The sequence below is a fragment of the Papio anubis genome, unplaced genomic scaffold (assembly GCF_008728515.1).
Source record: "Papio anubis isolate 15944 unplaced genomic scaffold, Panubis1.0 scaffold174, whole genome shotgun sequence".
NCBI classification, from domain to species: Eukaryota; Metazoa; Chordata; class Mammalia; order Primates; family Cercopithecidae; genus Papio; species Papio anubis.
The window spans coordinates 128,026-154,614 of record NW_022161735.1 but is presented as its reverse complement, the minus strand read 5'-3'; the positions used below and the strand labels follow the sequence as shown (position 1 = coordinate 154,614).

At 37.5% G+C, this 26,589-nt stretch overlaps 1 protein-coding gene across 2 annotated transcripts in view; it reads left to right on the top strand.

Annotated features, from left to right (window-relative positions):
* Window positions 1-26,301, top strand: part of LOC116272719 (selenocysteine insertion sequence-binding protein 2-like) — a 44,977-nt gene extending 18,676 nt beyond the window's left edge. For both annotated transcript variants that reach the window (XM_031661491.1, XM_031661490.1), the window contains 7 exons: window positions 2,170-2,339; window positions 3,116-3,248; window positions 5,603-5,765; window positions 13,848-14,068; window positions 14,954-15,108; window positions 18,347-18,566; window positions 22,008-26,301. In XM_031661491.1, coding sequence (XP_031517351.1) covers window positions 2,170-2,339; window positions 3,116-3,248; window positions 5,603-5,765; window positions 13,848-14,068; window positions 14,954-15,108; window positions 18,347-18,566; window positions 22,008-22,690 — 1,745 coding nt within the window. In that variant the 3' untranslated portion in view covers window positions 22,691-26,301. The remainder of the gene's footprint in view (window positions 1-2,169; window positions 2,340-3,115; window positions 3,249-5,602; window positions 5,766-13,847; window positions 14,069-14,953; window positions 15,109-18,346; window positions 18,567-22,007) is intronic.
* The last annotated feature ends 288 nt before the right edge of the window (window positions 26,302-26,589 follow it).

Sequence of the window (26,589 nt, the reverse complement as noted above, 5' to 3'; positions counted from 1 at the left end):
TATATACATATATGGTATATAATGTATATATGTTATATGTGCAGTATACTGTATATGTTATATTATATATGGCATATATACTATATACAATACACTATATATGTAATATACATATATACAGTATATACTGCTAAATATATGTTTGTATATACACATACTGTTAATATACATATATAAACATATTTAGCAGTTGCTAAATGTTAATATATAATTATTAGAAATTATATAACTATATATTGTTTTATATATATCTTTTTAAATATATGTATACCCATATATACACATGTTCAAGAAAAGGATGAAACTGATCATGATGAAGAAGGATTATAGGGATATGATGGATCTGGAAACAGGTCAATGATGACTCCAAACTCTCTGTCTTGGATGACTGTGGTGGTGATAAGGGCTGCGATGTTACTACACAAGATAGGGATTATAGAAGAATTTTGTTGGGAAGAGCAGATGCTGCCTATTGTATTTTAAATGCTAGCACGGGAGATTCTGGTGGTTCCTATTTAGCATATAGTTATGAATGTATAGTTTAGGTTACAAGTCAGTGAGTTTCAAATACAGATGATTGTTGAAGCTGTGGAAATCAGATTGTTGGGGGAAAGAAAAATTAGGAAAAAGATGTTCACAGACAAAGCCTTGTGGAATGCTCACATTTAAAGGATGAGAGGAAGAAGAACAAGAAACATAGATTTGAGAAAGAATAAGAAAAATAAAGGAGTGTAATGTTACAGAAGGCAAGGATAGAATTTTGAGGAAAAGGATGTAGTCCTTGGTACCAAATGCTGAAGAAAACTAGAGTGAAGAGTCAGAGAATTATATTTGGCAATTGCAAGATTATATGTGACCTTGACAATAAGTTTCAGGAGAATGGGTTGGGCAGAGGTCAAATTGTAATAATTTGAAAAGTGATAATGAGAGAAAAACTGTTTAGAAGTTTAATAGGGAAGGAAAGGGGAATGATGGCACTTTAGCTTGAAGGGAAGTCAGTCAAGGGAAGGGTTTAGTTGGTTTGTCTTTTTAAAAAACCCTTTCTTAGTTTTAGATAGAAAAATTTTAGCATCTTATTAGGGGATCAAGAAAAAAGTCAAGGGTCGGGGAGGAACTTGAAAGATGCAAGGGTATAGGAATAGAGTTAGATCCTAGAGAAACTGAGATAGGATATTAAGAATAGAGACAGTCAGTGAGCCTTGGACACGAGTAAGGATGTCTGCCACCCCCTTTCAGGTGGTTTGTAAGTTTGTATTGGATAGCATCTTCTCAGGGAAGTGGCAGGAAAGCTCTGCTAGAGTGAGAGGATTGAGGTTGGGGATTTAGGAATAGTAAAGGATTGGAAAAAGCCCGTGTAAACTGAGGGTATCAGCCAGACATGAAAGAATTACTGAGGCCAGGTGCAGCGGCTCACGCCTGTAATCCCAGCACTTTGGGAGGCTGGTGCAGGTGGATCACAAGGTCAAGAGATTGAGACCATCCTGGCCAACATGGTGAAACCCTGTTTCTACTAAAAATACGAAAATTAGCTGGGCATGGTGGTATGTGCCTGTAGTCGCAGCTACTCGGGAGGCTGAGGCAGGAGAATTGCTTGAACCCAGGAGGCAGAGATTTCAGTGAGCCGAGATCGTGCCACTGCACTCCAGCCTGGGCGACAGAGTGAGACTCCATCTCAAAAAATAAATAAATAAATAAAAATAATTACTGAATGGGACTGAGTACAGCTGAGTGGGTAAAATCATCTTTCTTTACTGACCAACTGAAATAAGGAGAGAAGTGATAGATAAGATATCTTACATAAGGACAAATACCAGATTCAGTAGGAATAAGAACGAGTGCAGCATTGTGAAGTTTCAAAGGTAGAATGGTTCTGACTGAAGACCAGTTGCAAGGAATTGCCATGTCTGAGGGTTGTACAGTAGAGTAGAACTAATTATTTATCCCTCTAATGGACCTCTAAATTGGTTCATTGCATTGGCTTAGTCTCTAAAGGATAGGTAAAAGCTGTATCTGAGGGACACTGCCTAGCCATGTGTAGTGCTCCTACTGTTATGATGTCGTTTTTTCCATGGGAGGAGGATGTTCTTGTTTTTGTAGTTATCATTGGAAATTTTGAAAGTATGTGGGATTGGCCCTAATGGTGAAACTAATGTTCCTTTTTGTTTTTAGTGGTTACTGCAGCTTCTTTTCACACTAAAGACTCTACTAATAGAAAACCTTTAACCAAAAGTCAGCCCTGTTTGACATCCTTTAATTCTGTGGACATTGCTTCTTCTAAAGCAAAAAAAGGAAAAGAGAAGGAAATAGCAAAACTAAAACGACCCACAGCACTTAAAAAGGTAAACCAAAATCTGGTGGGATATTTATTTTATAAGATGAATAAAGATTTTAATCTGTTTTGTAAAAGTAGGTTGTGGTGTCTTAGCTAACGGATTGTTGTGAGAAGTATTCATACACATGAATCTTGACGATAATGTGTTAATTAGAAGCTCAGGATATCATCAGTATCATGACTGTCTTTCTGTGTAGAACGGGACCCTGGAAAATGAATTATTTCTATAAAGTTAAAAAAAAGTTAAATATTTAGTATCCCGGAACATTAGACTCCAGGAATCAGAAGCCCTGGATTTCAGTACTAAGTTCAGTGCTATATGTCATTTTAGGCAACCATTTTACTCTCATCCTTCTCATCTATAAATTGGGCATCATATTTTATTTAACTCACCATTGTTAAGAGGTTCAAAATGAGATAATTTGGTTCCAGATAATTGAAAACTGTAGAATGTCAATCAAGTGTAACTGTATGACCTGGGTTCTAAACTTTTTAATTTACCCTTTTTTTTTTTTGGAAACTAGTTTGTCACCCAGGATTTAAAGAATCAGATGGGTATGGTTTGATAGCTGTATATTCTATAATGTAATTGCTTTTCTTTATTTTGTGTGCAGTACTTCCTTCAAGTTACAGTGTCTGAAATAACATTTGCCTTTTTGCCAGTTAGCCAAACTTCTCATGTTCATGTTTAAGTGAACTACTATACCTGTGTTTAATGTATATTGTCATCATTTGTACATAGTTGAAGAGTTATCAGTAATTAAAGACTGGTATAACTTTTAGGTTATTTTAAAAGAAAGAGAGGAAAAGAAGGGGCGCTTAACTGTGGACCATAATCTTTTGGGATCTGAGGAACCAACAGAAATGCACTTAGATTTTATTGATGATTTGCCACAGGAGATTGTTTCCCAGGAAGGTAAGGAGGTCCCCCTTTCTCCCCTCTCATGGAATGGTCTGAAATATTTTAATAGATATGTAAGCTATCACTAGTTATGCTCCTGATTGAAAGATGTGCTCCATATTTTACATAAATCTCTTTATTTTTTAGAGTGGTTTCTTTTAAAGATGCTTTTGTAGGGAGATGGTTAAAGAGAAGGGGACAGATGTTATATAGTAGGCCTATGACATTTTTGAGGCTTAAATCCTGAATTTGTAGTGAACCCTCAAAATTAAGATCTCACGAATGCACGAGATCTCTGGAATTGTCACAAGTATTTTCATTTTGTTTTCTTTTACGTCCAGAACACTGTTGGCTATCTTTCTTTGTGGGGCTATTTTTCATCGAGTCATTTTTGTTGATTTTCTTGCTTTTGTGGAATTAATACATATGCCACAATGCCACAATGAATGCAATTGCAAAGCAGAATCTAGTTGGTCAGTAAGATTCAGTGTCATACATTAAGTAGCAACACATGATTCCAATTGGTAACTTAGCAAAACCACAGATTTCTTCTAATATTTATACCACCACAGAAGAAATATTTTTCTGCTAGTATATCTTTATTGCCCAAGTTTTTGCAACACATTTAAATCTGGTTTACATGTAGATTAAGCAACAATGTTTCATTGTTTTTAGAAAAATGAGTTGATTTCTAAGGATTGTTCACCAGAGAAGTTTGTTTAGGGTTCGCTTTTATTCTCAGTTTAATGATTCCCTGTTTTTAGGTGTAATCATCCATCCATTCATTCAGCAAATGTTTACTGAATGCTTACCCCATGTATTTTAGTAACTAGAGTAGCAAGAGGACGTTGGGGAATGTAATAAAGATATATATATAGTAGACAGGTCCTGCTGTTGAAGAACTTACAGCCTAGTAGGAAGGTAAGAAGATACATGTGGGCTGGGCGCAGTGGCTCACACCTATAATCCTAACACTTTGGGAAGCCAAGATGGGCAGATCTCTTGAGCTCAGGAGTTCGAGACCAGCCTGGGCAACAAGGCGAAACCCTGTCTCTACAAAAAAAAATAGAATTAGCTGGGCATGTTGACTTACGCTTACAGTCCAAGCTACTTGGGGCACTAAAGTGGGAGGATTGGTTGAACCCAGGAGGTCGAGACTGCAATGAGTGGAGATCATGCCACTGCACTCCAGCCCGGATGACAAAGTGAGACCCTGTATCAAAAAGAAAGAAAGAAAAAAAAAAACCATGTGTAACTTTGCTAATTAATGGACTAGATATACAAATACGAGCTAATTTCTTGAGTTTGGCTGTTTGGGAAAGAAGCAGTAACTAAACGAAGGAGACAGTAGAGTCAAGAAATGGCATTTAATAATGTGGCTTCTTGAACACAGAAGCAAAGACCAAATAAGAGAGAAACCGGAGTGGTGCCTGGAGAATCAGGAGTGGTGTGGAGAGGGTGAGGTAGAATTTGTCAATGCCAGCAATAATGGGAAGTTTTAGATTGTTAAAAAAAAAAAAAAAAAAAAAAAGATTTCTAAGAAATAGATGGAAAACTAGAAATGAGGAAGTGAGTAATGTGATCTGGAAAGAGGTATAGATTTTTTTGTGTGTGTACGTGTGATAGAATCTCTGTTGTTGCCCAGGCTGGAGTGCAGTGGCGCGATCTCGGCTCGCTGCAACCTCCACCTCCCGGGTTCAAGCTATTCTTCTGCCTTAGCCTCCCGAGTAGCTGGGACTACAGGCATGTGCCACCATGCCCAGCTAATTTATTTGCATTTTTAGTAGAGACGGGGTTTCACCATGTTGGCCAGACTGGTCTTGAACCCTGGACCTCAAGTAATCTTCTGCCTTGGCCTCCCAGAGTGCTGGGATTACAGTCATGAGCCACCAGGCCTGGCCTAAGAGGTGCAGATTTTTGCTTTTTAATGTAAATTCTCTAGGAATACATGTTTTAGATAATGTATATTCTTCTTCGCCCCTGTGGAGACTTCTGGGCTATGCTTAACTTTTGAGAGAGAAGAAATTTTTTTTTTTTAAGAGATGGAAGTCTCACAGTGTTTCTCAGGCTGACCTGAAACTTCCAGATTCAAGCGATTTTCTCACCTCACCCTCCCGAGTAGCTGGGACCACAGGCATGCACCACCTCACCTGGCTAAGAGTATACTTCAACAGACAATAGGAGAATTTAATTTTTTTAGTGTATGGAACATGTTTATTTATGATATGAAAAATGCCCACTTTATTAGCTTCTGGAAAATCTGGAAATGACCCAAAAGACAACGGCCATTCTAAATTACATTGATCAACGTAGAGCTTTTCAGCATTTGAAGTTTCTAAATTTTTTCCCTTCACTCCACATCTCCACAGATACTGGACTGAGCATGCCCAGTGATACTTCACTCTCTCCAGCAAGTCAGAACTCTCCGTACTGTATGACACCTGTGTCACAAGGCTCTCCAGCTAGTTCTGGAATAGGCAGTCCAATGGCATCTTCAACAATAACCAAAATCCACAGCAAAAGATTTAGAGAGTAAGTTTTATACTCATTATTGAGGTTGAATAGTTTAAGGATCTTGATTGTAGTTGTGAATTTAGTATTGTCATTGTTACTCAGTGAGTCGAGCAGACAAAACACTAGAGATCTTTAAGTCCTTTCGGATTTTGTTTAACAGCTGAGTTTATTTATTTAAAGCATTGCCTCTGTCTGCTGTTAGTATTCACGTGAGAGTGATTTGACAGTAAGTATATTCTCTTTATATCAGATAGTATTTCCATTTTAGAAATCTAGACTCTTAACATCTTATATATTAAATGTTGTACTATCAGTTTTCCTCCTACAACTGCTTTTGCTTTTTTGTTTATATTATTGTCCCTTCAAAAGATCACTCTAATCAATTAATAATAGGTTTCTAAGACCCTGTTATATGAAATGAACCTATTACATAAAACTATTTGTGCAAGTATTTCTAAGTTCTTAAATTGAGATAACTGGGGGATCACGGAATATGATACCCCATCTGTGGATAGCTTTAACAGTTATTGCTGTGAAAGATTTTTAAGATTTTAACATTTATGTTGATGAATTAATTTTACCTTTAGAAATGACATATGAAAGAATCCCAGGGTGAAAGTATAATCTGAGTCCAAATTACTTTGGTTTATTCTGTTCCATTTCCTTATACCATTGTTTTTGAGCAAATACTTCTTGCCTAACTTTGGAAAGCTAATTAAATGTCAAATCACAGATATGGAGCAAATGAAACACTTGGGGGATAAAATGTTATGTATGAAATGAACAGCTTGAAGGAAAAAAGGAAAAAAAGAATGAAGAAAATTGCATTTTGGGATGTTCTAGTCTGATTGCATTCTTGAATTTGGCATACTTTGACAGTTAAATGTTCCTCAGTCTCTCCATTTATATATATTCTTCTGAAGTAGTGTCATACTTGTACTTATTTAATTATTTTTCACAGAAATACAAAAAATTCCACTGCAAATTGTTTTGCACCAAAGAAGAACAGGCACAGATTTTCCCACTATATAATATAATTTAAAAGTAGAAATTTGCTTGCCTTGGTTATTCATAGGTAAGAAACACCAATTCTCCCTATTAAGTACCTGCTTATGGTAGACATGAGGGACGATTACTAGAAAAGATGGAAAGAGCATACAGGAGAAGTATATACTTAGATGATTTCTTTATCCCAGAAATTAGGTACTTTAGTGGCCTCACACTTCTGACTTTCTGTTTCTCATGTTATAGTCATACATAATTTCACAGAGAGCCCTATTCATTTGCTTTGTCTGATGTAGAGGCATGTGATTTTTACCTCATGACCTCTTTGGTTTTGGCTTCAGTTTAATTATTGAATTCATCCTCCATAGCCATAAATTTTCGGAGCTCTAGGGACCCTTGAGGCCATTTTACCTAGCTCCTTATTTTTATGACTGAGAAAGCCAATGCCCGGAAATCTATCCGAGCCCAGAGGAGGAATTGTTGGTAATAGGACATTCAGTTAGAAATCGTGTATCTTTCCTACTAGAAGCATCTTTAGTAACTCTTTACCAAAATCATTTGTTTTTATCTAATAGCAGCTGTCATTTGGTTTATATCCTTAGGAATTTAATAATTAGTAATTCTTATAGTCCTTAGGTTAACTTATCCTTTACATAAAATCTATCCGAATCAAGCTTGGCAAAGCCGCTGTAGCCAGACTGCCTCTCTAGATCCCTCCTCTCTGGGCATGGCATCTCTGAAAGAAAGGCAGCAGCCCCAGTCACGGGCTTACAGAGAAAACTCCCATCTGCCTGGATCAGAGCACCTGGGGGAAGGGGCAGCTGTGGACGCAGCTTCAGCAGACTTAAGTGTTCCTGTCTGCTGGCTCTGAAAGGAGCAGCGGATCTCCCAGCACAGCATTTGAGCTCTGCTAAGGGACAGACTGCCTCCTCAAGTGGGTCCCTGACCCCCGAGCCTCTGAATGGGAAACACCTCCCAGCAGGGGTTGACAGAAACCTCATAACAGGAGAGCTCCGGCTGGCATCTGGTGGGTGCCCTTCTGGGACGAAGCTTCCAGAGGAAGGAACTGGCAGCAATCTTTGCTGTTCTGTAGCCTCTGCTGGTGATACCCAGGCAAAAAGGGTCTGGAGTGGACCTCCAGCAAACTCCAGCAGACCTGCAGCAGAGGGGCCTGACTGTTAGAAGGAAAACTAACAAACAGAAAGGAATAGCATCAACATCAACAAAAAGGATGTCCACACAAAAACCCCACTGAAGGTCACCAACATCAAAGACCAAAGGTAGATAAATCCACAAAGATGAGGAAAAACCAGCACAAAAAGGCTGAAAATTCCAAAAACCAGAACGCCTCTTCTCCTCCAAAGGATCACAACTCCTCGCCAGCAAGGGAACAAAACTGGACGAAGAATGAGTTTGACAAATTGACAGAAGTAGGCTTCAGAAGGTGGGTAATAACAAACTCCTCCAAGCTAAAGGAGTATGTTCTACTTCAATGCAAGGAAGCTAAGAACCTTGAAAAAAGGTTAGAGGAATTGCTAACTAGAATAACTAGTTTAGAGAACATAATAAATTGCCTGATGGAGCTGAAAAACAGCACGAGAACTTTGTGAAGCATACACAAGTATCAATAGCTGAATCAATCGAGCGGAAGAAAGGATATCAGTGATTGAAGATGAAATTAATGAAATAAATTGTAAAGACAAGATTAGAGAAAAAAGAATGAAAAGGAACGAACAAAGCCTCCAAGAAATATGAAATATATGAAAAGGCCAAACCTACGTTAGATTGGTGTACTTGAAAGTGACGAGGAGAATGGAACCAAGTTGGAAAACACTCTTCAGGATATTATCCAGAACTTCCCCAACCTAGCATGACAGGCCAACATTCAAATTCAGGAAATACAGAGAACACCACAAAGATACTCCTCGAGAATAATAAGCCCAAGACACAAAGCATCAGATTCACCAAGGTTGAAATGAAGGAAAAAATGTTAAGGGCAGCCAGAGAGAAAGGCCGGGTTACCCACAAAGGGAAACCCAGCAGACTAACAGCAGATCTCTCTGCAGAAACCCTACAAGCCAGAGTGGGACCAATATTCAACATTCTTAAAAGAAAAGAATTTTCAACCCAGAATTTCAAATTCAGCCAAACTGAGCTTCATAAACAAAGGAGAAATAAAATCCTATACAGACAAGTAAATGCTGAGAGATTTTGTCACCACCAGGCCTCCCTTACAAGAGCTGCTGAAGGAAGCACTAAATATGGAAAGGAAAAACCAGTACCAGCCACTGTAAAAACATACTAAATTGTAGACCATCGACACTATGAAGAAACTGCATCAACTAAGGGGCAAAATAACCAGCTAGCATCATAATGACAGGATCAGATTCACACATAACAATATTAACTGTAAATGTAAATGGGCTAAATGCCCCAATTAAAAGACATGGACTGTCAAATTGGATAAAGAGTCAAGAGCCATTAGTGTCCTGTATTCAGGAGACCCATCTCACATGCAAAGACACACATAGGCTCAAAATAAAAGGATGGAGGAATATTTACCAAGCAAATGGAAAGCAAAAAAAAAAAAAAAAAAAAAAGCAAGGGTTGTAATCCTCCTCTCTGATAAAACAGACTTTAAACAAATAAGATCAAAAGAGACAAAGAAGGGCATTACATAATGGTAAAGGATCAGTGCATCAAGATGAGCTAACTATCCCAAATATATATGCACCCAATACAAGAGCACCCAGATTCATAAAGCAAGTTCTTAGAGACCTACAAAGAGACTTAGACTCCCACACAACAATAGTGGGAGACTTTTTTTTTTGAGATGGAGTCTTGCTCTGTCACCCAGGCTGGAGTGCAGTGGCACTATCTCAGCTCATTGCAACCTCCACCTCCCGAGTTCAAGCGATTCTCCTGCCTCAGCCTCCTGAATAGCTGGGACTACAGGCCCATGCCACCACGCCTGGCTAATTTTTGTATTTTTAGTAGAGACAGGGTTTCGCCATGTTGGCCAGGCTGGTCTTAGTGTTCTGACCTCAGGTGATCCACCCACCTTGGTCTCCCAAAGTGCTGGGATTACAGGCGTGAGCCACTGCACCCAGCCAATAGTGGGAGACTTTAATACCCCACTGTCAATATTAGACAGATCAACAAGACAGAAAATTAATAAGGATATTTAAGACTTGAACTCAGCTCTGGACCAAGCGGACCTATTAGACGTCTACGTAACTCTCCACCCCAAATCACAAATTATACATTCTTCTCAGCACCACATCGCACTTATTCTAAAATTGACCACATAATTGGAATGTAAAACCTTCCTCAGCAAATGCAAAAGAATGGAAATCATAAAAAACAGTCTCTCAAAACAAGTGCAGTCAAATTAGAACTCAGGATTAAGAAACTCACTCAAAACTGCACAACTACATGGAAATTGAACAACATGTTCCTGAATGACTACTGGGTAAATAACGAAATTAAGGCAGAGATAAATAAGTTCTTTGAAACCAATGAGAACAAAGACACAATGTACTAGAATCTCTGGGACACAGCTAAAGCAGTGTTTAGAGGAAAATTTATAGCACTAAATCCCCACAGGAGAAAGTGGGAAAGATCTCAGATCAACACCCTAACGTCACAATTAAAAGAACTAGAGAAGCAAGAGCAAACAAATTGAAAAACTAGCAGAAGAGAAGAAATAACTGAGATCAGAGCAGAACTAAAGGAGACAGAGACACAAAAAAACCCTTCAAACAATCAGTGAATCTAGGAGCTGGTTTTTTGAAAAGGTTAACAAAATAGACCACTAGCCAGACTAATAGAAAAGAGAGAAGAATCAAATAGACACAATAAAAAATGATAAAGGGGATATCACCACTGATTCCATAGAAATACAAACTACCATCAGAGAATACTATAAACACCTCTATGCAAATAAACTAGAAAATCTAGAAGAAATGGATAATTTCCTGGACACATACACCCTCCCAAGACTAAACCAGGAAGAAGTCGAATCCCTGAATAGAGCAATAACAAGTTCTGAAATTGAGGCAGTAATTAATAGCCTACCAGCCAAAAACCCAGAACTGGATAGATTCACAGCTGAATTCTACCAGAGTTACAAAGAGGAGCTGGTACCATTCCTTCTGAAACTATTCCAAACAATAGAAAAAGAGGAACTCCTCCCTAACTCATTTTATGAGGCCTACTTCATCCTGATACCAAGACCTGGCAGACACACAACAGAAAAAGAAAATTTCAGGCCAATATCCCTGATGAACATCGATGCAAAAATCCTCAATAAAATACTGGCAAAACAAATGCAGCAGCACATCAAAAAGCTTATCCACCACGATCAAGTCGGCTTCATCCCTTCAATGCAAGGCTGGTCCACCATATGCAAATCAATAAACATAATCCATCACATAAAGAGATCCAATGATAAAACTCACATGATTATCTCAATAGATGCAGAAAAGCCCCTCAATAAAATTCAACAGCCCTTCATGCTAAAAACTCTCAAAAAACTAGGTATTGATGGAATGTATCTCAAAATAATAAGAGCTATTTGTGACAAACCTACAGCCAATATCATACTGAATGGGCAAAAGCTGGAAGCATTCCCTTTGAAAACCAACACAAGACAAGGATGCCCTCTCTCTCACCACTCCTATTCAACATAGTGTTGGAAGTTCTGGCCAGGGCAATCAGGCAAGAGAAAGAAATAAAGTGTATTCAAATAGGAAGAGAGGAAGTTGAATTGTCCCTGTTTGCAGATGACATGATTGTATATTTAGAAAACCCCATCGTCTCAGCCCCAAATCTCCTTAAGCTGATAAGCGACTTCAGCAAAGTCTCAGGATACAAAATCAATGTGCAAAAATCACAAGCATTCCTATACACCAATAATAGACAAACGGAGAGCCAAATCATGAGTGAAAACTCCCATTCACAGTTGCTACAAAGAGAATAAAATACCTAGGAATCCAACTTAACAAGGGATGTGAAGGACCTCTTCAAGGAGAACTACAAACCACTGCTCAAGGAAATGAGAGGACACAAACAAATGGAAAAACATTCCATACTCATGGATAGGAAGAATCAGTATTGTGAAAATGACCATACTGCCCAAAGTAATTTATAGATTCAGTGCTACCCCCATCAAGCTACCATAGACTTTATTGACAGAATTAGAAAAAACTACTTTAAACTTCATATGGAACCAAAAAAGAGTCCATATAGCCAAGACAACCCTAAACAAAAAGAACGAAGCTGGAGGCATCACACTACCTGACTTCAAACTTTACTACAAGGCTACAGTAACCAAAACAGCATGGTACTGGTACCAAAACAGATACATAGACCAATGGAACAGAACAGAGGCCTCAGAAGTAACTCCACACATCTACCACCTTCTGATCTTTGACAAACCTGACAAAAACAAGCAATGGGGAAAGGATTCCCTATTTAATAAATGCTGTTGGGAAAACTGGCTAGCCATATGCAGAAAACTAAAACGGGACCCCTTTCTTACACCTTATACAAAAGTTAACTCAAAATGGAGTAATGGCTTAAACATAAAACCTAAAACCATAAAAAACCTGGAAGAAAACCTAGGCAGTAGCATTCAGGACATAGGCATGGGCAAAGACTGCATGACTAAAACACCAAAAGTAATGGCAACAAAAGCCAAAATTGACAAATGGGATCTAGTTAAACTGAAGAGCTTCTGCACAGCAAAAGAAACTACCATCAGAGTGAACAGGCAGCCTACAGAATGGGAGAAAATTTTTGCAATCTATCCATCTGACAAAGGGCTAATATTAGAATCTACAAAGAACTTAAACAAATTTACAAGAAAAAAAACCCCATCAAAAAGTGGGCAAAGGATATGAACAGACACTTCTCAAAAGAAGACATTTATGCGGCCAAGAAACATGAAAACTCATCATCATTGGTCATTAGAGAAATGCAAGTCAAAACCACCATGAGATACCATCTCATGCCAGTTAGAATGGCAGTCATTAAAAAGTCAGGAAACAACAGACACTAGAGAGGATGCAGAGAAATAGGAATGCTTTTACACAGTTGGTATGAGTGTAAATTAGTTCAACCATTGTGGAAGACTGTGTCGATTCCTCAAGGATCTAGAATCAGAAATACCATTTGACCCAGCAATCGCATTACTGGGTCTATACCCAAAGGATTCTAAATCACTCTGCTATAAAGACACATGCACACGTATGTTTATTGCAGCACTATTCACAATAGCAAAGACTTGGAACCAACCCAAATGCCCATCAGTGATAGACTGGATAAAGAAAATGTGGCACATACACACCATGGAATACTATACAGCCATAAAAAAGGATGAGTTCATGTTCTTTGCAGGGACATGGATGAAGCTGGAAACCATGATTCTCAGCAAACTAACACAGGAACAGAAAACCAAACACTGCATGTTTTCACTCGTAAGTGGGAGTTGAACAATTAGAACACATGGACACGGGGAGGGGAACATCACACACTGGGGCCTGTCGGGGTGGGGGGTGGAGAGGGATAGCATTAGGATAAATACCTAATGTAGATGACAGGTTGATGGATGCAGCAAACCACCATGACACGTGTATACCTATGTAACAAACCTGCATATTCTGCACGTGTATCCCAGAACTTAAAGGATAATTAAAAAAAAAAAAAAAAAGAATACAACATGGAAGACAACAAATATATTTGTTGATTTATCAGATATTTTTAAGTGCTTAGTATGTGCCTTTTTCTAGGTGATGGGGATAAAGTGATGAATAAAACCAGTGTCATAATAAAAGCAAGCATTTATTGAATACTTAAAAAAAATTTCGGAATCAAATCTGCCTATTTGAAATGCAGAAACAAGGAATATCTGTATCACCCTTCTGTTTTTGTAATTGACTGAAGAATTTAAGAAGTTTTAAACACTTCTTTAAAAGACTTTTCATGAAAACTTCTTGCCAGATATATTTTCTCTTAGAGATATTTCCTTAAGGTAGTTTTATAACTATAGGGGAAAAATTAGGATGGAGTTACCCATTTTGGTTTTCTTTACAGGTATTGTAATCAGGTTCTTTGTAAAGAGATTGATGAATGTGTGACTCTTCTTCTCCAAGAGCTTGTCAGTTTCCAGGAACGCATCTACCAAAAAGATCCTGTGAGAGCAAAAGCAAGGAGACGACTCGTTATGGGTCTAAGAGAAGTTACCAAACATATGAAGTTAAACAAGATCAAGTGTGTTATAATTTCTCCAAACTGTGAAAAAATCCAGTCAAAAGGTATGCGCTTTTTGCTTTTGAAGTATTTTGATAGTATAGCTGTAGGATATTCAGTGAATATAAAGTGGAAGCCATATGTCTTTCTCATCAGAGTTTAGGTATAAAGCAGAATATTGGAGCATGAGAAAAGAAAATGCAGTCTTTCAATACCTGAAATTAAGTAGTAGAATTGAGACTGGATTGTAAATAAAATCCTCATGTATGAATACCAGTGGAAGATTTCAGTTTGGCCCACCAACTGTCCCTTCTGTTGTGATCAGATGGAGGTCTATCCAGAATGCATTTCTTTGGCAAATATATTCTGCTTTTAAAATTTTATGGTGGTGATTTGTCTCTCAGCAGCAGTTTCATTTAGAGGCACTTATGCAAACCAGCACACAAGTACTTTGAACTACATCATGCATCCTTATTTGTCCTTTTTGATGGGCAACTTTAGGTGACCATAGTAGACAAAGCAGGTAGAAGTAGTAGGCATATGCATGGCGAGGAATATCAGTGAGACCAGTAATGTATAATCGATCTCATTGCATTGTGAGAGATCTTTTCTTGAACTGAAAGATTTGCGAGTCAGCCATTAACAATTTGAATTAATTTCTTTATAATAAATATTTGCTGAATTGCAGTTTGATTGCTGCTATGCTAATCCCTATGGAGAAAGAAAAACACTGGATTTGAGGGAATTTGGAATTTAATAGGGGAGAAAGAAAATACATATATACTTCCATATGTAGTATAAAATCAAATAGGATAATGTGTGTAACAGCGTAAGTGCTACAAGCGTTCATAGAATTCTTTGCTGCAATGTTTTATGCTTTAGCTGTCGGGTGTGCAATTAGCTCCATGTAGGCAACAACTAAAAGCCTTTCTGTGTGTTGATTTTCTCAGGTGGTCTTGATGAGGCCCTCTATAATGTTATAGCCATGGCACGGGAACAAGAAATTCCTTTTGTGTTTGCCCTTGGAAGGAAAGCACTAGGACGCTGTGTGAACAAGCTGGTTCCTGTTAGCGTAGTGGGAATCTTCAACTACTTTGGTGCTGAGGTAAGAATTTAGAAGACACACACTCTTGCTCTCCAGCACATACATCCCCCAGATAGCACATTTTTCAATTGACATATGCCAGTGTTATGTTTAAGCATTTGAAGGAGTGAGTTGACAACCCTCAAAGAATGAGTGGAAATTTTTTGAGTATTACATTTCCTTTTTTAGTGGTGGAAAAGATTTATGTAGATGAATCCTAAAGCATTTTGAAAAGGTTTTAGTTCCTATTTCTGCCAAAGTGGTTTTTTCTTCCGGGCTCAACTGCATAGTACTTGGTAATTTATTTTACTGCTGGTTAAAGATATCTGATATTATGTAATGTAATTTCTTCAGTCTCTAGATGGGTATATTTTGTGCTACTAGGAATCAGGAGACAAAAGAATCCTTTAATTGGAAGGGATTTTCCTTTAGAAAATGGAATTTCTAAACCAATTGTCACAATAGTTGTACCCGTGATACTATCAACCATCATCTCTCTGGCAATCTGCTAATATTGATCTTTATCTATAGGAGCTGATAATATAATGGTTATTAATTTAGCATAATGCTCATCAACTGTAGTGTTTAAGACTGTTTTTTTACGAAGGTGATTCTAAAGTACTTTGTGATATCATTGACAGACTGTTTTTGCCAACCACACTATTTTTGTGTGTCTATCCAGTCACCATGTTTGCATATCCTACATTCCCCTGTCCATTCTGTTTCTTTCCCACCACCCATGAAATTCTCTACCCACCTGCTCTATGAGCATATAAATAATATTTGTGCTCCCACAATAGCCCATGCTTTTGTCACGTTTAGCATAACACACTGCCTTGCTGTAGGTTATGTATGTTTCTTTCCCTTTAACTGTGAATTCCTTGGTGACAGCCCCCTTCCTTTGTCTTTATATTCCTGACACCTTTCACATTGCTTGAGTATAAGCAGGCAATAAATGTTTGTTGAATGAAATTGTGAGATAGATGTATATCTGCCCACTATGCTAGACTATATGTGAGAATTTCTTGCCTGTTAGCCCAGTCACTTGGGAGGCTGAGGTGGGAGGAGCGCTTGACCCCAGGAGTTCCAGACCAGCTTGGTATATTATCAAGTATGTCTATTCACAGTGAATGGTAGTGCACCTGTTACTTTTACCATCTTATAGAACTAATCTTTGAATTAAGCTTCCAGTCTTTACCCTCACATTCAAGGCTTTTATTCCTTGATCTTAGCATCTCTCTTCAGTTTTTCTTCTCTTTCCTTATATTCCTTTATTCCTAACAATTTCTTTCTTTTTTTATATTGTAAAACCAATGTTAAACTCACATATCCATTTGCATGTTTTCTTTTTACTGTTTTCACTTCAATGCATGGTTTATTAAACACTGCAAATATTTGTCAAGCCTGTTACATGTAACCACATAGGGGCTGTCATTTTTTTTTAACGGAATCTGTCTTCCTTTTTAAAAATAATAAATCCTGAATATATTTTTTTACACTACCAGTAGGTAACACCCACCACTCTTCAAAATTAATACAATTAGCAGCATCCTATATTATACCTGCTATTTTAAACAGTTTAAAGTGGAGCTGGATAAAGGAGGCTACTTATATTTTTCCGTCTTGAGATGAATTTTCAGAGACGTATTATTCTACAGCAATGTAGCACTTTTTGCCATGCTTTCATCTCAAGGTTTATACTTACTATAAAATTAAACAGATTCTCAAAAATGTCCAGGTTATGTTTAATTATTTGAAATTCTTTACTTAATGTTGTATGTTGCATTGTGATACTAAATTGGTCATTTAACAGGAGTGGGATGCTGTAGAATTATGGCATAACTAAAAGTCATATAGATTGGCCTTCTGGTGGCTGTGGAAACTTAAATCTTTGGACATCATTAGGTATCATAGTTATTGAAGTACAACTTTAATGCTATATGAATTTTGCCATCTTATTATTATTAATTTTTTTTGAGGTGGAGTTTCACTCTTGTTGCCCAGGCTGGAGTGCAATGGCATGATCTCGGCTCACCGCAACCTCTGCCTCCTGGGTTCAAGTGATTCTCCTGCCTCAGCCTCCCGAGTAGCTGGGATTACAGGCATGCACCACCATGCCTGGCTAATTTTGTAGTTTTAGTAGAGATAGGGTTTCTCTTTGTTGGTCAGGGCTGGTCTCGAACTCCTATCTTCAGGTGATCCACCCACCTCGGCCTTCCAAAGTGCTGGGATTACAGGCGTGAGCCACTATGCCCAGCTGAATTTTGCCATCTCATTAAATGTGAGTATGCTCAGTGTACCTACCACTTCACGGAAATTATTTATTTTGTTCCTATTTTTGTTTCAGCAATGAAAGAACTTCTGGTTTTTTTAGCTCCATATTCTACTTCCAAGCTCTATATTCTAATTTGCATTTGGCCCAGTAGTCATGCTTTTCTATCTCGTGTTATCTTTTCATCATCTTCAAGGTCCTAGCTATCCATATTATCACCAGCTTACTTTTGTCATCTAGTTCTTCCAAAAAATAAACAATACAGGAAAATTTAATTCCTATAGAGATTGCCATCTCCTTCTACATTCCTGAACATCACTCAGAATACACTCATTCCCTTATATTGTAACCCAGATAAGATTCTTTACTGCTCCCCTAACAAGCCTTATACTTTTCTTATGTCTGTAGCTTTATTAATGATTTTGCATATTTGGCTTTGAAGGCCCTGATTTCACCCCTCAAAATTGTACCGTTTTCCAGGCCAATGCTGATGTCATCTTCCCTTCATGACTTCCTCAGTGATGCCCAGCAGTTTAGAGTTGATGTCTCATCTAAAAGCTGTAACACTTTACACCTCTCAAGGCATTTAAGGTATTATGCCTTGGATTATAGGTGTCTCTTACCATATTTTTCCAGCCACATAGAAGGTTCCTTGAGAGTAGAGTTGATGTTCAGTCATCTTTGTACCCTCTGTAGTGGCAGACACTAAAGGAAGAGTGCACTTGTTGAATGTTGTAAGAATTTTAATACATCACATTTAGTGGCTAGTGTTGGAATCAAGAAATTTCCTCAGACTTGTGAGAATTAAACAGTAAATGTAAGTTATAGAGTAATTTCATAAGGTTCTGTGGTTTGCATACCATTTGGATTTTATCCCCATTGAAAGTATGTCTGACCCTGAAACAAACAGTAGAGATATTTATTATCCATAATAGGAATAAAAAGTATAACAAAAAATGGATTAATCAAAATACTCTTTCTTTTCAGAGCCTGTTTAATAAGTTAGTAGAACTCACTGAGGAAGCCAGGAAAGCATATAAAGATATGGTTGCAGCAATGGAACAGGAGCAGGCTGAGGAAGCCTTGAAGAATGTGAAGAAGGTGCCACACCACATGGGACATTCTCGGAACCCCTCTGCAGCAAGTGCCATTTCTTTCTGCAGTGTCATTTCTGAACCCATCTCTGAAGTAAATGAAAAGGAATATGGTAAGTTGTTGAATACTATTTTAAATGACCTAAACTATGAGATGATTTCTATTCTGCCTTTTATTTCTATCTTTATTCTTGACTAGTCAAATGTTGCTCGAAATTTGGTTTAAAACATTGCATTAAACATGTTCATTAAAAATCAGGAGAATATTTGGGACTGAGACTTCTTATGAGACACTGGAATTTAATCACAGTTCCAAATTTTTAAAAAAGCCTCGGGGGCTTTAAAAATCAAAACACACCGTACTTGTGACCTGTCACTAAGTAAACACTAGGAAGTTTTATTCCAATACTTTATGCTCAGTTACTAAAATTTTATATTTCCTAAGGGCTGGTCTGAAGGTAGTGAATTATCTAATTTGTTCACAGTCAGTTATAGATTGATCTCCTTTGTTCTGCTCTTTCCCCGCTTCTCACTACTGCACTAATCTTAAAAAGAAAAAAATTTTAAAAAAAATTTTAATATTGTATTTACTAAGTAAACTACAGACCTGAATGTTATTCACTCTAAGCTTGTAAAACCTAGACATGATATTTGCCTTAAGTAAAGTCTGATTGTAATCAAAAAGAGATACAGACTAAAAAATAGTACTTAATGTTTAACATTTGTTTATTGAAGTCTACATCTCAGTCGTTTCTTTGCCTTATAGTCTATAAAACTTTGAGCTCTTTAATTCTCTTTCTTGGTTTAGTTTATGATTTGTTTTCCCTATGTAACTTTCTTTGTTCTTCTTTTCTTAAAATTTAAATAGTATAGCCACCTTCTTTCATTTGACTCTTTGTTCGTTCTTTTTTTCTTTTCTCTGGGAGGTTATCAAATAGCTTGTTGCCACCTAAAATTTAACATGTAAAAAGAGTGAGTCCTCATTTTCTTCCCATACTCCCCTTCCTGGCCTCCCTGTCTGTGATTGTAGTTAGATGTTTGGAATGCTTTCAATAAAGCTTCAGAGCAGAGGCAATTTATAAGTTGTTGTGGGCCCTTAGGAAACTATTGGCCAGGGACAGGTGATACTGGTTTAGAGGCAGCCATGTTTCTTTTGCAGGAGTGATACTAGTTGAAAATTAAGAAGATAAAGGGAAAGTGCTAACATTGTAAATGAGCGCGATCCTCTCTATATAGTGAAATGCCACATCTCAAAGGCAAGCCATAAGAGAAACCTATAAAGCTGTGGGTTTGGACAGATGACAGAGTAACAAATGGTATTCATACGGGCACAAATAAACACAGGTAGTATAAAAAGAAGGTCTCAGAGATGGAGGTGATGTTTTCAGAAAGCACCAGATTCAAAGTGTTCAAAGATTGAAGCCTTGGTTTTTCTATATTCTGCCTAAAGGTTTTAGGTGTTATCAGTTAATCTCGGGGTCTTGGATTTCTCTTTAGAAAAAAAACTGTTGAAAGGAAATGTTAATGTGCATCTAAAATTTTAAAACATTTTATGCCTTTCGGAGTTTTTTTTAATATGTAATTAAATATATGTAGGAACATTTTCACTTACTAGACTTTTTGTTTGGTTGGTTTTTTTGTTTTTTTTTTCTAGCACTTACTATATGCCAGTCATAGGGACACAGAGATGAGCTGGAGTGGAAGTGAGGAGGGATGAGGAAGGTGAAACAGCAAACACAAAACGAGAGCTTTTGACTGTATATGTAAAAAGTGCTGTGGGAGTTCAGGTTAGCGATTGCCTGTCTCAGGAGCCAGGAAAAACTTCATGAAGGAACTAACATTTAAGAGTAGTTTAAGATGAATGGGAGTCTGAAGGGGAAAGGAGGAAAACACATCTACAGAAAGAGTATAGCTTATGTTGCAACTTTAGGGAACAGTGAGAATTTAAATGACACTGAGCAGGGAGCGTGTGGCCCATGGTTCAGGGTCAGAATGAAATAGGACCAGAATGATAGATAAGGGCCAGATCATGGAGGCCTTTGCTGTGCCACGCCAAGGATTTTGGATTCTATCCTAGGGTGATAAAAAGCCAGTTAGACAATGATATAATCAATTCACAAAACTGGTTAGGAAGATACTACAAATGAACAGCAAGAAAAAGAAGGCCTGAGCTAAGGCAGTAGTAAACAGATTTAGTAGTTTTTGAGCTACCAGTGTCATGGTATAGTGGTGAATTCAGTGGACTAAAGGGATATAATATTAATAGGAGAGAAAAGTAGAACCAAGGGTTACTATAAGGTTTCTTCTGCTTTGAGATCGTGTAAATGATAATGTCATTAGCTGAGAATGAGAATATAGAAGGAGGTGTTGTTTGTTTCTTTCTTTCTTTGTTTTTTCATGAGGTAGAAATTAGAGTGGAAAGGACTCATTCTATGCTAAAGAAGCTTCAGGAAAGAAATTTTTTCCCAGACAATGTATCCTGACTTGAAGTGCCCAAAATACGCTCTGTATCAATATATCGTCCATAGATGGTAACCATAGTGAACATATTAGTGTGAATAGGTTTGCTACAACTGACACCTATGAACTGCAAATAGTAGCTGTAATGTCAATATGATAGAATTTTTATTTTTAAAAAAAACTGAAAAAATTGAAGGGTGAGAGATCTTTACTGATTATTGGTATGTTTTTTGCCTTCAACTGATTTCCTATCATGAGAAATAATTTAGTTTGTCACCACTCTAGTATATAATACTTTTTTTGTCTTCCAAAATCACTTTGTAAGCCAAGCTATATATATATGTTATAAAACAACCTTTCACAGATGTTAGAAATGCATAGATGGATTCTTTGCTTATAATTGGAAACACATGTCCCATTACAGGCCAAAAGATAATTTAAATAACTTGCTGAGTGAGCATGGTACAAACATATGAAATCAGAACTATTGTTGCTGGACATCTTGGCTCTTCTATCTCTTGGGTTGTGGGTCCTTGAGCCCAGTACACCTCTAGGCCACAAAAAAGTTAGGCAGTTCATTGATTTTCATGAGTGTATGGATTTTATTTATGAGTGCCAGTGAGCTCCCATTGGTATAAGAGCTCTTGCATTCTGAAGCATTAATATACTTATTTGTACCTCCCTGTTTCTTTATCTTGAATGTACATTTTTGGGAATTATTTTCCCTTTATAACATTTAAATTAGGTTGGGCACAGTGGCTCACCTGTAATCCCAGCATTTGGGGAGCTCAGGATAGGAGGATAGCTTGAGCCTAGGAGGTCAAGGCTGCAGTGAGCCAAAATCATGCTGCTGCATTCCAGCCTAAAAGAGCAAGACTCCATCTGAAATACACACACACACACAAGCGTGCGCGCACACACTTTCTCTCTCTCTCAAACTAGTACTAAACAAACTAAATTTGTAGTTTTTCCAGTTTCTAAGCCAACAAATTTATATATTTTGTTGTTCTTTCTTATTTGGGGGTTTTTAAAGAGTTGCATGATTTTGAAACAGTGTTCCAGAACGTTTTAAAAAATCTGCTTGATATTTGTAGAAACAAATTGGAGAAACATGGTGGAAACTTCAGATGGACTGGAAACATCAGAAAATGAGAAAGAGGTATCCTGTAAGCACAGCACTTCTGAAAAACCCAGTAAACTTCCATTTGACACACCCCCTATTGGTAAGCAGCCATCATTAGTGGCTACAGGCAGTACTACCTCAGCTACAAGTGCTGGGAAATCCACAGCAAGTGATAAAGAGGAAGTGAAGCCAGATGACCTGGAATGGGCCTCACAGCAGAGTACAGAGACTGGCTCTTTGGATGGCAGTTGCCGAGACCTTTTGAATTCCTCCATCACCAGCACCACCAGCACTCTTGTACCTGGCATGCTTGAAGAAGAAGATGATGAAGATGAGGAGGAGGAGGAAGATTACACTCATGAACCCATATCTGTAGAAGTACAGCTCAATAGTCGAATTGAGTCTTGGGTCTCAGAGACCCAGAGAACTATGGAAACCCTTCAGCTTGGAAAAACCCTTAATGGTTCTGAGGAAGACAATGTAGAGCAAAGTGGAGAAGAGGAAGCAGAGACGCCCGAGGTGCTGGAGCCAGGGATGGACAGTGAGGCATGGACTGCTGACCAGCAGGCCAGTCCTGGGCAGCAGAAGTCCAGCAACTGCAGCTTGCTCAACAAAGAGCACTCTGATTCTAATTACACAACCCAAACTACGTAACTCTCAGGAAATGTCGGCTCTCTATCTCCAGCTGTGGAAGGGTTGCAGCCATTACCATTTATGCTTCATCTCAACATTTTGCACTGTCCAGTATTTAATATACGTATTTAATTCCCAACAAATATTTTTGTAGCTTTTACTTGTTTTGTTGTGATCTGTAGCTTAGCTTTTGATTAGCATCCAGGTGTCTTTCTTTCTAAGAACTGTGTGGAAAATTCAGATCTGTTTCAGCTTATTTTGTAATCAAAAATAATGATAAAAAGAAGACCAGATCTTAAAGAAAATAAATTTCAAATGCTTACTTAAAGTTATTTTGAAAATTAAAGAACAAGGTTCTCAGGATAGAAGCAGTTATCAGTGTTTGCTTCAGGATTCCACCTCCTCTACTCTAATTTGACCAAAAAGTTGTTTGGGCTTCTTTAAAAAAGAACTGGGGGTGGAGTCAGAAAACTAAATAAAAGGCTGAGGGTAACTAAGTCCACCAGTGTTGTATGTTAAAAAATCGATGCAACTTTTATGTGGTCCACAAATGTTTAGTCAGAAGTCACTGATTATTGTAATTAATTAATGTTGGGATGGGCTAAAACAGAGTCTTCAAAACTTCGGCTAGCAGTGGAGCCACCATCTTAGATTATAGCTAGCTAGCCTCATTTGTGGAAAGTGATAGATGCTGTCTATAATAGTGAACAGTCACCCGTGATAGGACCTCCAGGTTCTCTCATATTTGCTTCTTACTTACCTCAGGAATGCTCTTGTACATAGACTTATTTACAAAAGTTAGGCACATTTTGACAGGTGAATAACTGTAACCGATTGTATGACTGCTGCACTTACATGTAAACTCTTCAGAAACAAAGTCTTCTACTGGTGTGTTCTCTTGCATGCTTCTGGTTCAGGACTCTTGATTTGAGATATGGATTTGATTGAGTATCCAAACTTGTCCTGAGTGCAAAACCGTTTCACCTTTTAAAAGATACCTATTTTGCACCTAGCCTTGAGCACCTTCCACATAGCAATGACCGTAGTTACTGTCAGGAGGTCAGGGAAAGGAACTTTGCACAACTTGTGACATGTATCCTGATAATCAAGGCTTAGATGAGGAAGTTTTAGAAGATAAGAGAAAGTTGTTCTAATTGTGCTGAAACTATTAGATGATTTAGAGTATACAGATATGTAGGTATTAATTCTCTATTCACTATTATTTATCTCTGCCCTTCTCTAGGAGTTTGTATACCTGCTTAGGAGACAATAAATGAGCTAAATGTTTTATTTGCTAGTCAGTCACCACCTGGACTTTAGTGACTTTACAAGTTTATGTAATGGTGGAAGAATGACAAACTGTATTTTTTGTGTCTTCCATCCAACTCCCCACCACCCCCCACTGCCCCCCCCCCCCCCCCCCCAACATGCACACGTGTGTGTGTGTGTGTATGCCAGTTTCCCACTTACAAGCTTCCATAAGCAGGCACACAACTGAGAAGGAAGGGGTATTTTCCCTGCCCTGATTATCTGGGGCAGGGCTTTGCCTCACAGAGGCAGGAGAGAAGAATTGGGCAGATTCTTTACTGAACTCATTGGGACTACTGTGCTAGTTTTGATGTTTTATAATGCTGGCATTTAATTACTGGAGAGATTGGATTCTTGGTTGGTGATTTAGTATTTGTGAATTGTGAAAGTTTAGGAGCATTGCTGTGTAGAAAATGTTAGTCAATCAACTTTATTATTGTGCTAAAAGGGGACATTATTATACTGTCCTGTCTAAACTGTTCTCCAGTATAGACTTCCTAGGCACTAAATATCCAATACTTAAAGGAACACAGCAGGTAAGGAATGAAGCCTCTGAAATAGTACTCATGGATTTATATGTGGCAGATCTTACTGTCTCTACACATTTGGAAGTGTTCATTGATTTAAAGAAATGATAGAGGTTTTGAACTACTGACAGTCTTAAAAGTGAATTTCAAAACTTTCATACTTTTTATGGTGTAAATTTCCTTTGCTCGATGTCAGTGATTCAGATAACTCTTGACCTTGAGATGATGGCTTTTCACAGGTTTCTTATATTTTATATCTCTTCTGAACATGAATTGTCGTTTTAGATTTTTGACATTTGTATCAAAAGAGAAGTTGAGGAAATCTTCAGAACACTGGTAACTTTTAATTTTGCTATGGACTTCAGAAGTGTTTATTTCTATGTTCGGTAAATGCTCTCGCATATGCAGTACCTCTTCTGCCAGCAAATCCAAGGCACCATCGCCTTTTTATGAGACAGGTCACCTCGAGAGGACAACCCAAGAATTAGTAAAGGCAATGTTACCATTTTGAGAGCATGCTTAAATAAATATTAATCACGTCTTTGTAACTTGTTTCCTTTAAATTTTGGAATATTGAATTACAGACTTTGGAGGAGTTGTGAAAATCAGGAAAGTTTTTATGTATTTTTTGAAGTGGGCGTGCTTGGCTCTTTGAAGACCTATAAAGAGATCCAGTGGAAAGAGTAAAGGTTCATCATCACAAGAAATAAAAAAACATAGTGATTCTTTTTCTTAATGTGTAGAGGTGGTTTTACTGGCAATAATTAATAATAGATTTCTATTTCCGTATATAAGTATATTAACTAAAATATGAATTACACTTCCAAAGTTAGATTTCTGCTTCAGTAGGTTTGTTTGCTGTGAAGATTACTTCTCAAAAGACAAATGTTCATATTAGCTTAATTTTTGGTTTAAATATGTTTGTAAATGATGTAATATATTTCTTTTGACTAAACATGGAAAAGTAATGTGTGTTATACATTGAGAAGTTTTTACTGGCTTTGACTGGAGGTTGTTTTTGCAGAGATGGTATTTTATATGATTCCAGTATTTCGAAAAGAATTAGTCAAAAGGAATTACATAGTTTAAATACTGAGAAATTAATATCCAAATATGTACTTGTCTGATTTCTAAATAAGCTGGGGGAGGAGGGAGGGGTGGGAATTGAAATGTGCAAATGAGTAGTGAATGCTACATTCATTTTCAACTCTTTAACATACAACTGTTCAATCTTAACACATTGTTACTTTAATATATGTATAAAGAAGTATTACTGTTTGTAAAGCTGCTGTTTGCTTAAAAAAACACCCTTGTCATGTATTTTCTGTATGTTGGGCCAACAGGTTAGAACATTAACCCATTTAAAAATGTTTATCTTTTTTTGATTTAAAAAAATTCTGTGAAATAATTTATTTACAGACATCTTCCTCCTCCCTCATCCCTTCCAACCTTTACATACATCACAGAATCAACCAAACTGTTTGCCTAATCTGAAATCTGAATCCTAATGAGAAAAATTTAAACTTTGTTGGCACATCACACCTTGAAAGTATTTGTATTATTTTATAATTTAATTTCTAAATATACCACATAAGTTTATAATTTAATGTCTTAATTGTAATGCTCTAATAAAAAACTAGCAAAATTAGTGTGAGTTATAACATGAAGGGATTTTCATCTTTTGCTCTATGAAGGATAATTGTTACATCACATTTGGGGGGTAATAACAGCTTTTTTGCACTATGTAAATACTAGTGGGGATTCTTCTGTACTAATAAAATGATTATTGAAATGAAATCTGTCCTTTCAGAAGAGATACTTGAAGAGTTCATGACTTTCCCCACATGTGGAAGACAGAAAAAAGAGTCCAGCTCAAGTATTGATTGGTGGTCACATGGGGTTGCCAGAAAAGGCTTTAAAATCGGCACGAAGGAGTTAAGAATAAAAATCTCCATCTGGGGTGGTCGGTGTGATCTGTGGCACGGGCCCAGGCATTTAGCCAGAAACCATCCTGGTGTTAGGAGAAGGCTTCTGTAGATTCCTTCACCTTTTTATATTAGTTCCCCTGTGCTGGGCACTGTCTTT